This window comes from Oryctolagus cuniculus, chromosome 8 (genome assembly GCF_964237555.1).
Source record: "Oryctolagus cuniculus chromosome 8, mOryCun1.1, whole genome shotgun sequence".
Classification (NCBI taxonomy): Eukaryota; Metazoa; Chordata; class Mammalia; order Lagomorpha; family Leporidae; genus Oryctolagus; species Oryctolagus cuniculus.
The window spans coordinates 25,649,480-25,664,160 of NC_091439.1; the positions used below are offsets into that span (position 1 = coordinate 25,649,480).

General features: G+C 41.1%; 1 protein-coding gene across 45 annotated transcripts in view; it reads left to right on the plus strand.

The window, feature by feature from the left end:
• ELF2 (E74 like ETS transcription factor 2) overlaps window positions 1-14,681 on the plus strand; it is a 113,388-nt gene that overhangs the window by 86,503 nt on the left and 12,204 nt on the right. For 17 of the 45 annotated variants that reach the window (XM_070047565.1, XM_070047561.1, XM_070047560.1 and 14 more), the window contains 2 exons: window positions 10,243-10,356; window positions 13,321-13,494. In XM_070047565.1, coding sequence (XP_069903666.1) covers window positions 10,317-10,356; window positions 13,321-13,494 — 214 coding nt within the window. In that variant the 5' untranslated portion in view covers window positions 10,243-10,316. Of the gene's footprint in view, window positions 1-255; window positions 695-1,324; window positions 1,440-1,783; window positions 2,029-10,242; window positions 10,357-13,320; window positions 13,495-14,681 lie in introns of those variants that run through there. The other 28 variants (XM_070047551.1, XM_070047568.1, XM_070047555.1 and 25 more) reach the window with 13 other exon arrangements.

Below are 14,681 nucleotides of genomic sequence, written 5' to 3' on the forward strand. Positions count from 1 at the left end.
TAGTATGACTTTTTGTTGGTGCTTCTGTTCTAAAATGCACTGCTTTCAGGAGAACTGGTTGCATGTTGCATAAGCTCTGAAAAGGCCAAAACAAGTTAAAAAGCCATCTTTATTTACAGCTGCGGGACTAGGTATTCGAACGCTTCCAGGAAGAAAATTTGATTAATGGCTGTTTTCCAGAGGGGGGGCGATTGTAGACTTTTCTTCCGCAGGGCGTGAAATGTGCCTCTTCCTGCCGAAGGGCCGTGTCCTCGCCGCGGTCCCGGGAGCAGCGTCCCAGCCTCAGGTGTCTCCCGGCCGCGGGCTACGGCCGCTCTGGGGCCGGCGTCCGGGACTTCCTGTCTGGGCGCGGGGCGGAAGGATCGCGTCGCCAGCCGGGGCGGCCGCCGCCGCCGCCGCCGCCGCCGCCCCTGCCGTTAGGTGGTGGGGTTTCTCAGCCCGGCGGCGGGAGGCGGGCCGGCCTCGGCTTCCTGTCGGAGGACGCGCAAGGATCCGGGCGTCGGAGTGTGTGCGAGTGCGTGAGTGTGTGTCGGTCGCACGGCGTGTGTCTCCGGCCGCGGGTTCCGCCTCCTCCCCTGCCGCCGCTGCTCACGGTGGAAGTCAATGTGAAGCAGCAGCTCCAGCCCCGGGATAAACATGGCGACGTCTCTGCATGAGGGACCCACGAACCAGCTGGATCTGCTCATCCGGGCCGGTAAGGGCAGGGGAACTTTTCTCCTGTGCATCGGTGCAGCAGGAGAGGGGGTGCACAGAAGGCGGGGTGACTCCCCTGGAGCGGTCAGTGCAGGGGGTACAGTGTCCACCCACAGGCACTGGGCGGCCAGGGGAAGGGGGGAGTGAATGAAGTAATGGAGGCGACGAATCAGGAAGTGATCACCTTGGAGAGTAACCTGCCTGGAAGCCGGCGCTGTCGCTCCGGGGTGGGTTCGGCGTGCGGCGGCGGCAGCTGCCGGGCGGAGCGCTGGCAGCGGGTGCCGGAGAGCGGAGCCGCGGTTAAGTTGGGGACTCGGGGGCGGGTGAGTTGTGCGCTTCACCCCAGCTGCCGCGGAACCAGGAAGTGAGTGAAGCTGTTGTCTCTCGGCTGCGCCTGCCACGCTGTCTGGCCGGAGAGGCCGCTGCTGCCCGCGGTCGGGGGCGGCGGGCTCCTCGGGGGGAACGTCTAGGGAAACGATCGCCCGCCCCGCCGCCCTCTCGGTCCAGACTTGTGGGGTCCGCGGAACCACGACTTCCGCATGGACTAGGCAGCGCCGGGCGATGTCCGGTGCACCGGTACCCGCCAAAAAACGCGGTGACCCTCCCTCCTCCACACGTCCCGCATTGTGCCGTCCCTGGAGTAACGGTTCTGGAAGGGTCACTTAGTCATGTTGAGTAACCGCGATGCTGTTTCTCCCGGGGGCCCGCCTCCCTTTCCTCGTTTAATGGGTGGCCGGAGAAACTAGGTTTGTGCCCCTTCCCTCGTGGGCGGCTTTTCCAGGGGGAGAACGGGAAGGACACGGGCGTATTTCATGCCCCTGGCCGGGAGCGTTGGGGCATCCGAGGAGGTTTATTTTTGTAATCGGGGGGTGAACGCGAAGCAGTGGGGCGGGGAGGGAGGGAGTCTTGGCCCTAGGGAAGTCTCTGCACGGAATTGCCCCTTTTCCCCTCCCCCCCAAACCTCCCACCATAGCGGAAGCGCCTCGGAGAGGACAGAGCGGGCGCGATTGACAGGCCTCCAGTTCCAATCCGCTCTCTGCGATGTTCCAAATAAGAACGCTAGCTCCTGGGGGCGGGACTACGGGCCAGCGCTGGGCCAATGAAGATTGGGCGGGAGTGAAGCTGACAATGTACGCATGGAATTGGAGGGAAGAGGAGTGTAAACACGGAAGTGGCTGCAGGGGTGGGGGATGTGCGGCGCCACTGCTGCAGCGGAAGGGCACGGACTTAAGTTACATAGAAAAAGCAGCTTTCCTTAATAGCAGACCGTGCAGCGAGGGCCCTGGGTCGGTGCAGTAGTGCTGCACTACTGGTGCTTGGTGTAGTCGTAACCACGTACGTCCCTTCTCATGTCTCCTGTCGCCATCGATGAGATTGGGAAGATGAGAAATACCAGTAGTGCTGTGAATGGTCTTGGGCTCTTTGCAGTTGTTTATAGGTGGTGGTGGTGGTGGTGGTGGTGGGCTTGAAATTAGTTGGCCGGCGAGAATCCGTGAGTCAGTTGGGCTGGGGGAAACTCAGGAACACGTGTATCTCCAAATTCAGCAGAAGTAGTCTCAGTACAGATAAAGTCTGAACTAACACGTGTAACCATATGTGTGATAAAATACAGAATGATGAATGGACTTTTAGTCTAGAGGATGTAAATATTGTGTGTTTGAAAGATCTCCAAAAAATCAGCTTCTGAGTCGTGATTAAAAATTTGACAGTTACTTTCTGGTCAGAGCAAAAAAAAACCTGACATTTTAATAAGAGGTGGAGTAGAGCACAACAAGAAGTTGTTTCTTTAGTGAATTGTTAACGTATAATACGAATTAAGGGATGGAATTTGTGGCCTTACATTATGGGTAATACAATACTTAGAATTGTTGGGTTAGTAATAACTTCTGTGAGTGCCGAATGTGTGTTTCAAGAGATGTTTCAGTAACTGTGAATACTTAGATCTGTAGAGTAGTCCCTGTGGTAAGAACTTTGAAAAATGCTGTAAAGGGCCTCATATTGCTGATGGAAAGCTTGTTTTTTTTTTAGCCTTTGGAGCTATCAGTGAAGCTGAATGTGGCCTGGAGATATTGTGCTTGAGAGGATGGGTCTACACAGTTTTCAGTTTGAAAATATGTAACTTTTCTCTTTTGAAAGGGTTTCTTTTTTTAAGTGTTTTCCAGCATTTCTTTAGCATTGTATGTAACTTAAAATTTCTTTCATGATGATAATCTGCAGATAGTAAGTTTTACATATAATGATTTTCTCCATCATGTTCATGTAATCTGAAGCTCTCTTACAAGCTCGTATTTCAGAAGAAAACTTGAGACAGATTTGCTGATGTTATCTAAGATGCATTCAGTGAGTTAAAAGCTGAGGAAGAAAGATGGCCCAGAAAACTGATTGATGTTCTAAATTTTTATTGCTGCCATTTTCCAGTGGTGTTGGGAGAAGAATGGTGGTACATTTGGTGTTTGGAAAATGGGAAGAATGATAACTTGTTGTCTTCTTAAGAGAGGTCGTCAAGTGTTAGAATTCTTCACAAAGATTTTACTGATTGAAAAGACAGAAAAAAAACTACGTAAATGTAAAAGTAGCTATAGTGATGGCTATAATGGGTGGTTGACTAGTGTAGACTGATACTTAGGAAAGCTTCTAGATGAGGTAAGGAGGTTATTAGCATTGTTGTATGAAGTCTTAAAGCATTATTATTATCACCACTATTTGTTACAAGTTAAGGAACTAGAGGATATATTTTTGCTTACATTTTTCTCTTAGAAAAGCTTAAGTATCATGTGCACGCATTCCTTTAGCTATCACTGTTTATCCTGTAGAGGAGTTGGAGTAAAGGGTGATATAAATAAACTTGTTAATTAAAAAAAAATCACTGCTGTTTAACCATACAAGATAACTTTTGTGGTAAAGATTTGACATACTCTATAAAACTTCACATGGCAACATGATGCATGAGAACAAGCCTTGACCCTGAAGTCAGGAGTTGTCATTTACATCTGTCTCTCACAGAACTAGTTGTGTGCTACTGACTTAATTTCTTTAGGGCTTTATTTTCTGTGAGAGGACAGGCTTGACTAGATGATCGCTATTGAATTTTAAAGCTCTACGATTGCAAGAAATATGTTTAGATATATTTAGCGGGAAGTTATGCCTTCAGTTTTTCTTGGATTTGTTGATAATTACACCTCAACCTTGAGTACATCTTTAAAGGTTATTATGTAATTGGGAAGTTGATTTCTTTTAACCGATCTTTGATAACATATGTGGGTGCCAAATTGGAACTTGAGGCTATAATTATATGTTGAATTAAGTCTATGATACAGTTAATTAATAATTTAATGTTTAATAATGTAGGCTAATTTTTAATTTATATGTACATGAGAGAAATGTTTGGCAGTTACTTTCCTAATATTTATGTCAGAGTATTGTGTATATACAATCTGGATTTTCTGAAAGATTTTCAGCATAAGATATCCTGTTTTCTTGTTTTCATGTGTACTTTTCCTTAACTGGTTCCCTTATTTTTCTTTTTTAATTTGAGAAACAAGGTCACCAGAAGTTTTGCTCTACAAATGCAGTTATTAAATGAAGGGGAAAATTTTTCTGGAAGTTTAGCCTAAATATTTTCACTGACAGAATAAGTTTTGTCTATTTTGTCAAAGTTCAATGTGAAACTTGAAATTGAAAAATTATTACTGGGACCAGACATGCTTCAAATTTCAGAATTTTTTTGGATCTTGGAATATTTGCATTGACTTTTAACAGTTCAGCATGCTGGGTTTTGGATTTTCAGATTAGGGATAATGAACCTGTATCAATCTTGAAAAGGTCACAAAATTGAAAAAAAATAGCAATTATGAGTATGTGGAAAGATAAAGCATATCTTGATAGAAAACTAGAGGAATGGCATTTTCTTTTTCAAAAACGTATTTGAAAATGCATTTAGGAAATTACTTTTAAGAATTCATTGCAGCATTAGTACTAAAATTCACAACAGCAGTTACAACAAAAAGATGAGATTGCAGAGTAACCTCAGAGTGTAAATAATCAATTAGGATAATTCAAGATAAAACAGTTATCTTTAGAAACAGATTTGGTTGGTGAAAAAGGGCACACAGCAGAGTGTTCTTAACGATTATTTTATGTGACTCTTGTGTTATCTATAGCTTGAATGTCCAAAAAGATGCAAATGAATATTTATGAAAAGCTTTTAAAAACCTTTTACATTTAAGTGGACAGATACTATTTTTCTTACAGATACGAATCATAATTTTCCATCCACATGCTGGTGTTTATGTTTAGAAACTAAACCGGAAGGAAATAATTTGGTAGTCATTAATTATATTTGATGATAAATTATAGCTGTACTTCTCAAAAAGAAAAATTCTGACAGTTTGGGAGCCTTCTAAGGGATCTGTGAAGTCAAAGCCTTCATAATATGAAGTCATTATTATTTGTCTTTTCATCTTCACAGTTGTACAGAGAAGTATTCTAGATGTCATGTGATGTGATACTTCAACAGGTTGGATGAAAAAGGAGCTAGGAGAATGCAGCTGCCTTCTATTAAATCAAATATTCAAAAGATGTGCAGAATGTAAAAACCAAAGCTACTCACTATGTTTAAAAATTAATTAATTAATTTGAAAGGCAGAGGGAGAAAATGTACAAAAATGTAAAAACCAAAGCTACTCACTTTTTTTTTCTTTTTTTTATTATATTTAATTCTTTATTTGAAAGGCAGATAGAGAAAGATCTTCCATCCACTGGTTTGTTCTCCAGTGGCCGCAGTGGCTGTAGCTAGGCCAGGCTGGAGCCAGGAGCTTCTTTAAGGTCTCCTACATGGGTGCGGGTACCCAAGTACTTGGGCTATCCCAGGCACATTAGCAGGGAGCTGGAGTGGAAGTGGAGCAGAGGGGATAGGAAGGAACCAGTGCCCGTCTGAGATGCTGATGTCGGGTGGTGGCTTAACCCACTATATACCATAATGCCAGCCCCTTCACTATTTTTTTGGTTATAGAAAGTTCTTGCTCATAAAAATAATAAATCAAAATAGCAGGCTTACTTAAATGAAATATCTTAGAATTTTCTTTGTTTTAATTTCAAATATATATGAGAAATAGATATAGTTATGATCTATATAAACAAAATTTCATTGAAGTCCTCTTTGAGTGCAAAGTGGTCCTCTGACCAAAAAAGTTTGAGAATAACTGCATTACAGCATTGTTTAGGTCTGTCCTGTTCAATACAGTAGACACTAACCATACTTGGCTATTGAGTATTTGAAACATGAGAAACTAAATTTTAAATATTTTTTTTTTTTTTTTTTTTTTTTTTTTTTTTTACAGGCAGAGTGGACAGTGAGAGAGAGAGACAGAGAGAAAGGTCTTCCTTTGCCGTTGGTTCACCCTCCAATGGCCGCCGCGGCCGGCGCGCTGCGGCCGGCGCACCGCGCTGATCCGATGGCAGGAGCCAGGAGCCAGGTGCTTTTCCTGGTCTCCCATGGGGTGCAGGGCCCAAGCACCTGGGCCATCCTCCACTGCACTCCCTGGCCACAGCAGAGGGCTGGCCTGGAAGAGGGGCAACCGGGACAGAATCCGGCGCCCCGACCGGGACTAGAACCCGGTGTGCCGGCGCCGCTAGGCGGAGGATTAGCCTAGTGAGCCGCGGCGCCGGCCTAAATTTTAAATTTTTTAAATTGCAATTTAAATCTAAAAACTGAAGCAATGGGCAACTTTTTTATGTTGATTATATATAAAATCACAGTATGTACTGGGTTAAATGAAAGATTAATTTCACCTTTATAGTTTTTAAAATGTGGCTACTGGAAAATTTAAAATTATATTTGGTTTATATTTTTATCTGACAGCTTTACATAGAAAGTAACTTCTTTTTCACTTTTATACCTCATAATACAACTATATTGATTAGAAGGTCCCTGAGAAAACGCTGAAGATGGAGAGTTCCAGACTTTTACCTTTCTTCTTTTTCATTACATTTGTCATATTCTTCACTCACCTATTTTTATAGCCTCAGGGCATTAGAGGATAGCTGTGGTAAATCAGCTGCAGCAATTGAGTGTAACTTTGTAATATTATTCAATCCTGTTCCTGGTAGAAGAATACCACTATCATCCAATGAAATGTCTTTTAGTTTTTTTCCATTGCTCTCAAACTAAATTGCTACTAAATTTTATTTTTGACTTGAGAACACAGTTATGAACTGGATCCATTGCCAGCGTTCTCTTATGCAAAGCTGAGAGGTATGCCTCTTGTCAGACTTAATTACCAAGTTTGGTATTTTGTAACAGCTGTTGAGTGAGTCTGGAATAGTCTACCATACGAACACTGGTTGATTAAAAAGATAGAAATGGAACAAGAAGATTTTTACCAGTAGTAAATAGAGAGGACATAAGCAAGTTTTACTTTTGGTACTGTGATGAAAATTAAAGTAGATTTATTTTGTCAAGAAGGATTGACCAGCAGCAGCAACTTTCAGTGGCAACTATAAAATAACCTGTCAGACTACTTTTTAGCTTCATTGTCTCAAATGAATTGCTTATTTCTTTCCCTCCCATAAATTTTATATACAATTCAAGAAAGGTACCAGTAAATCCAAGTTTTAAATAAGAGTTATGGAGTTGCAGTTTGCTTACTTTGATTGAATAAACTTAAATTCATGCTTATCCTGAAGAATTGTACACAATTTAAAATTTTATTTAATTATTAATCTGAGCAAAACAGTATTGAAAAGTTTAACAACTTCAGAAACTTCAATAAGAGATTTTTAAAATATCTGTCATCAGAAATAGTTTGCTAACTTATGTCAGCAGTAGTTAAGAAGAGGTAGTGCTCATACTTAGAAAATGGGTGAAGTAGTCTTGGAAACCTTGCGTTTGATACATTATTGTAGATTGATTTGAGAGTAGGCTTTTAGGTTTTTCCATGTGCATAGTGTTATTTGAGTTAGTAAATAAAAGTGATAAGAAGTAAAATTAGTAAACATCACAAGAAAGCAGTGCTGTCCTTAACAAGCTTTTGGCTTGCAAACTAAATTATTTTACACTTCCACTTAGGTTTTTGATGCATTCTGAACTATATATTAGTATAGGTTTCATGAAGCCAGAAAATCTATTGATATTTGTATCTCAGTTTTATAGAACAGGGCCTGGCATGTAGTAGATACTCAAGAAACATTCAAACACCATTTGTTGTTGATTGTATACAGAATTTTAGATCTCCTGGTTGATAACTATAGAAAATTTATGCATATTTTATAGTTTCATCCTAAATTTAAAAGTATGAATAAGTAAATTTTAGTAAGCTTGTATACTGCTCTGCAAATATATACTTCTGGGGTATAATAATGTTGAATTTGGGGGGAATGGCAGGCTGAGGTCAGAATTCATGAGCATGAAAATAAGCTTTTTAAATACATAATTTCCACAGATAAACTTGACCTGAAATTGTGGTTTTGAAAAATGTACCTCAAAGTGCTTGAGAATTTCAGGCACATAATAATGTAACTTTCAGACAAATTTAATTTTTATAATTTAAAACATTTTAAAAAATAAAATTATTTTTGCTGTATTATTACTGAATACTTGAAGAAGTTCTGATGTTAATACGGTAGCAGTTTCGGGGTGTGTCTTAATACAATTACATAAGGAATTAGTTTACCCAGGGTGGTTTATTAATAGCACCAAAGACAACAGCTAAATTACTACAGCGTCAGACTTAAAAGAGAATGGTTCCTGGAATAAACTTTCAAAACCTGAGAATTGGCTTTCTAAGGTTTGTTAGTATGTGTGAGTATTGTAGGGAGGCACTTTGGAAAAAAAAATACTTGAGAATGGTAGCACATTTTACTCTTTAATATTAAGTTTCTTGAACTAGAAACACTGATTGAATTCTTTGCTTCGGAGAAGCAGCAGATAAGAGTAAGCAGGGTCACCTAAAGATAGATTTACTTAGAGGTTTGGCTGCCTCTCTGGAACCATTTAGCTTTGAGAAGATTTCCATAAATGGAAAGAGCAACTGGAGAGACCCAGTACCTTGGTTGAGAGTGTGGATGATGTGCAACAGGTGGTAAAACAGTCCCTGGATTTGTAAAATAAATGCTCTCCAAATGACTGATGTTTAAGGCTGAAGCTTTAGCGATTGGTGAATTTTGAAACTAAATGGATCCCTTCATCCCCCCAATTAAAAGTTCCCTGGAAACAGTTGAAAAAGATTGATATCTTCAGTGTGTAGAGCTTAAGAATTTGTAATAGAATTTTGTGAAATTTCGTAAACATTTAGTTCCAACTTGAGAAATATATATCAAATTAGAAGCCTCTAAGTTCATTTTTCAGAACCCTGTTACCAAGTAAACTGTCCAATATTTTTAAGTCAGAATGTGAATTTAATATATTTGTTAAATAGTAGCTTTGTGAATTGCCGGTTTTCCTGTAAGGTCAGTGGGTTGCCCTTAATTTAGTATATAAAATAAATACTTGTATGTCTACTATATTCTATATTAGGAACTACAACAGACTTAAAAGATGAGTTCAGATAGTCCCCTGACTTCAGGAAGCTTAATCTCAGAGGAGTGATAAATTATCACCATTTATTGAGTTCTTATTTATATACCAGGCACTGTACTAAGTTTTTTATGGAAATGACTTCATTTAATTCTTATACCTATTTGAGATAAGTAATACTTCTCTTTTGTGAAAGAGGAAATGGAGGTTTAAGAGAGTTTATGTTGCTTGCCTAGGTTAACAAAAAAGTGGCAGAGACTAGAACCCAACCTGTTGGATTTGTTAAGCTCAAATAAATCACTGTTGTACCCTTTAATGTTTCACAAGCAACTAAATCAGCAAAGCATAAAGGAAGTTGTAGAAGAGAGAGTCAAAATGTGGTGGAATCAGAAAAGCTTTCATGGGGCAAAAAAGAAGCTTGAAAAAAAAATTCTTAGGTAAAACCCAAGAAGGTTCTGGAGAGCAAGGTTATTGTGAAAAAAAGTGCTCTGGTACTAGAGTGGTACATGTTCTTATGGTTCATGAGGCAGCCCTGCCTGGTATATATTTCTTTACTGGGGGTGTCTGAAAGATTCAAACTAATTCTTTGAGTTAACTGAGAAATACAATGTGTTTCTGACTGATTCTGCTAGGTAACTCGTGGCTTTAATGGCAGTACAGCAGAATACGTGATTGACTTCACAGAATTGTTAATCTGCAACCATCCTCTCCCTGCCCGGCCCCCATGCTTCCACCCAATTAGTTTTGGCCTAAAATTGATGCAGAGTTCAAATTTCAAGGGTCTCTCTTTGTTTTCCGTTGGATAAGATTCAGAAACTGCCTCTTTGGTTGCTTTATAATCAACATTTTGCAAAGTGTAGCTTATTTTGGTTTGCAAATTATTTCTTTAAATAATTTATAAGTATTAATATTTATCAGTGACTTATGTAGAGTTATTTGCATGGAACTTAATTTATATTTGTTTCTTAAACAGTGATGTACTTTAGTTCAGTAATGTATCTAACACATTTTTAATTGAGAGTTTGTTTTTCCCCCAGTGGAAGCATCAGTTCATAGCAGCAATGCACACTGTACAGATAAGACAATTGAAGCTGCTGAAGCCCTGCTTCATATGGAATCTCCTACCTGCTTGAGAGATTCAAGAAGTCCTGGTATGTAAACTGTTCGTTTTTATATTAAATTATGTCATGTTACTTTACATAGCTAGAACGAAGTTGTTTGTTTGTTTGTTTGTTTGTTTTGACAGGCAGAGTGGACAGTGAGAGAGAGAGAGAGACAGAGAGAGAGGTCTTCCTTTTGCCGTTTGTTCACCCTCCAATGGCTTCTGAGCCAGGTGCTTCTCCTGGTCTCCCATGGGGTGCAGGGCCCTAGCACTTGGGCCATCCTCCACTGCACTCCCGGGCCATTGCAGAGAGCTGGCCTGGAAGAGGGGCAACCAGGACAGAATCCGGCGCCCCAACCGGGACTAGAACCCAGTGTGCCGGCGCCGCAAGGCAGAGGATTAGCCTATTGAGCCACGGCGCCGGCCTGTTTGTTTGTTTTAAAGATTTATTTATTTAAATGTCAGAGTTAGAGAAAGAGAGACAGATCTTGCATCCGTTGGTTCACTCCCCAGATGGCTGCAACAGCTGGGACTGGGCCAGGCTGAAGTCAGGAGCTTCATCCAGGTCTCTGAAGTAGGTGGCAGGGTTCCAAGCACTTGGGCCATTTTCTATTGCTATTCTCAGGCCACTAGCAGGGAGCGGATCTGTAGTGGAACAGCCGGGACTCAAACCATTGCCCATATGGGATACTGGCATGACAGGTGGTGACTTTACCTACTATGCCACAATGCCTGCCCGGTGTTCTTTTTCTAAATGCAGGGAAATTGTTGGAATTTTTAAAGGTCGATTTTATATGAATACCTGAATGCAGAGATTCATCTTTGTTGTCAGGGTCCTAAAACCTTAAATAATGTTAAGTATTTGACTTTTATAATAAGTGATACAGAACATGCCCACTATACACAGATGTTTCTTAAATAGATATTTATGCCATCATGTCTGTTTCCCTAACTCTGCGTAAATTATAAGCCTTTGTAGTCCTTAAGAAATGGCAGGTTGGGGCAGTTGCCTCCTATGGCCACTCTCAATCTTTATTAAATGATAGGAAGTAATTCCAGGGAGCCATTGGCAGTAGAGAAATGCAGGAACATGTATCATTTTCTCTTCTCTTCTCTTCTCTTCTCTTCTCTTCTCTTCTCTTCTCTTCTCTTCTCTTCTCTTCTCTTCTCTTCTCTTCTCTTCTCTTCTCTTCTCTTCTCTTCTCTTCTCCTCTTTTCTCCTCTTTTCTCCTCTTTTCTCTTCTTTTCTCTTCTTTTCTTTCTTTTCTTTCTTTCTTTTCTTTCTTTCTTTTCTTTCTTTTTTTTTTTTTTTTTGACAAGCAGAGTTAGTGAGAGAGAAAGGTTTTCCTTCTGCTGGTTTACCCCCTAAATGGCCGCTACGGCCAGTGCGCTGTGCTGATCCAAACCAGGAGACAGGTATTTCCTCCTGGTCTCCCATGCAGGTGCAGGGCCCAAGCACTTGGGCCATCCTCCACTGCCTTCCCCGGGCCACAGCAGAGAGCTGGACTGGAAGAGGAGCAGCAACCAGGACAGAATCTGGTTCCCCAACTGGGACTAGAACCCGGGGTGCTGGCGCCGCAGGCTGAGAATTAGCCAAGTGAGCTGTGGTGCTGGCCAAACATGTATCATTTTCTTTGTAGCCCTTTCAGCCTACAAATTATCCTTTTCTTTTGATTCCTTTTTTCTTCAGGACTGACTTTGATAGTCATATTTTACTAATTTTGATTTTTAAAAAAGATTTATTAACTTATTCAAAGAGCAGAGGGACAGAGAGAGAGGGAGAGATCTTTTATCCTTTGGTCCACTCACTCCTGAAATGGCTGCAATAGCCAGGTATGAGCCCAGTCAAAGCCAGGATCCAGGAACTTCATCTGGATCTCTCATGTCAGGGGGAAGGACTCAAGAACTTGGGCCATCTTCTGCCTTCCCGGGTGCGTTAGCAGGGAACTGGATCAGAAGTGGAGCAGGTGGGACTCCAATCAGTGCGCCAATATGGGATGTTGATATCGCAGGCAGTGGCTTAGCCTGCTGTGCTACAACACTGGCCCCTAGAATAGAATTACTGTATGCAATAGAATGCCAGATAGAATCTTTACATTTTTTTATTTCCATCTATTTCAAAGGTAGAGTGAGAGAGCCAGAGCAGAGATTTTCGTGGTTTTTGGTTTTGTTTTGTTTTGTTTTGTTTTTGTTTTTGTTTTTGTTTGTTTTTTTGTTTTGGACAGGCAGAGTGGACAGTGAGAGAGAGAGAAAGGTCTTCCTTTTTCGTTGGTTCACCCTCCAATGGCCGCTGCAGCCAGCGCATCGCACTGATCCGAAGCCAGGAGCCAGGTGCTTCTCCTGGTCTCCCACGCGGGTGCAGGGCCCAAGCACTTGGGCCATCCTCCACTGCCTTCCCCGGGCCACAGCAGAGAGCTGGCCTGGAAGAGGGGCAATTGGGACAGAATCCGGCTCCCCGACCGGGACTAGAACCCAGTGTGCCAGTGCCGCAAGGCGGAGGATTATCCTATTGAGCCACGGCACCGGCCCAGATAGAATCTTTATGTACTGTTTTAGTTACCACAGATATCATAACTGTTCCATTAAATAGAATTTTATATACAGAAATACAGTGTTCATTGGTCTCTCTGGTCTGTGAAATAATAATGATAGATAGAAGGAAGGAAAGTAATTACTAAAAACTATTATCATGTTCCAGTGTTTTCTCAACTGTCAAAATAATTCAGTTTTTCTATGAGTTTAAAAGTATCTAAAAGTATGAAGAAAGGGGTGGTGATTATTCAAGATTTTCACCATACCCAGAGATTACATTTCTTTTAAGTTAACTTTCTTTATGTTTATTTTCTGTGTACTAAGTTCATGTGAGCATTGAACCTTCAGCAAATTGACTTCTTTAGTATTATGCTGTTACATTGATTTGATTAATTAATAAAACTCTTCTAAATATTGAACTGTCCCCATTAGAAATATTAGTAGGGGTGGGAAATTTTAATTTTTTAACTTTTTTTTATAGTGGAAGTGTTTGTCCCTCCTTGTGTATCAACTCCAGAATTTATCCATGCTGCTATGAGACCCGATGTCATTACAGAAACTGTAGTGGAGGTGTCGACTGAAGATTCTGAACCGATGGATACCTCTCCTATTCCTACATCACCAGATAGCCATGAACCAATGAAAAAGAAAAAAGGTAGTGTATCAGTTTCAGAGAAAGCAGACAAATTTTTTTCTAGTATCTTTTGTCCCATCCAGGGATATAGAAAATAGTAATTTGTATATGCTGTAGACTTAAGATCAATGTTATCTTTAAAAAAAAAAAAAAGATTTATTTATTTGAAAGGCAGAGTTATACACACACACACACACACACACACACACAAGATATCTTCTATTCGCTAGTTCACTCCTCAAGAGCTTCTTGGTCTCTCACCTAGGTGCAGGGGCCCAAGCACTTCTGCTACTTTCCCAGGCACATTAGTAGGGAGCTGGATCGACGTGGAGCAGCTGGGACTTGAACCAGCACCTGGATGGGATGCCGGCAATGCAGGCCGTGGCTTATGCTCTACAACACAGCACCAGCCCAAATCAATGTTATCTTAACTAGATGTTCTCAAAGAATCAGTAAATTGATTTTATATTTTAACATATTATCACCATTAAAAGGAGTTAATATTTAAGCTCCCAATGTACTTGCATGAAAATGAAATTTTAACAGGTATTGGACACACAAAAGGAAAATCAAGAGATTCCTGCACATTCAAAAAGAAGAAGTCATTTATTTTCTTGATTTCTCAGTCTTACCCTCCCTTTCTTGTGGACATTTTTGTAAAGCCCAGGAGTGGGCGTTTAAGCCAGTGCTTAAGTTGCCTGTGTCCCCCTTTGGCGTATATGTGTTTGATTCCCAGCCCAAGCTCCTGACTCCAGCTTCTTACACTGCAGATCCTAGGAGGCTAGAGTGATGGCTTAAGGAATTGGCTTCCTGCCATTCAAGGATTGAGTTCCCAGCTTTGGCCGTGGGCCCCGGCCCTGCTTGTTTTGGCCATTTGGGGAGTGAACCAGTGATGGGGAGCTCAACCTGTCTTTCTCTCTGTCTCTGTGTCTTTTGACTTTCAAATAAATTAAAAAAAAAAATTTTTTTTAAGAAAAAAGCCTAGTACTGTTGTCTTCTTCAATACCTGTTCTTTAAAACACTTAGTGCCAGTAGACACTTGTACTTGGCAATAAACTCGCCAGTGAATAAAGAGCATTTCCACTTAACTGTTTGATGCCTGCTGAAACATTTGCTCACCTGATCCTAATGAGTAAAACAAAAGGATCCAACACATCTCCAACATCACAAGGAAATGGACAAGTAAGTGGTCCTTTCCTGTTCAGATC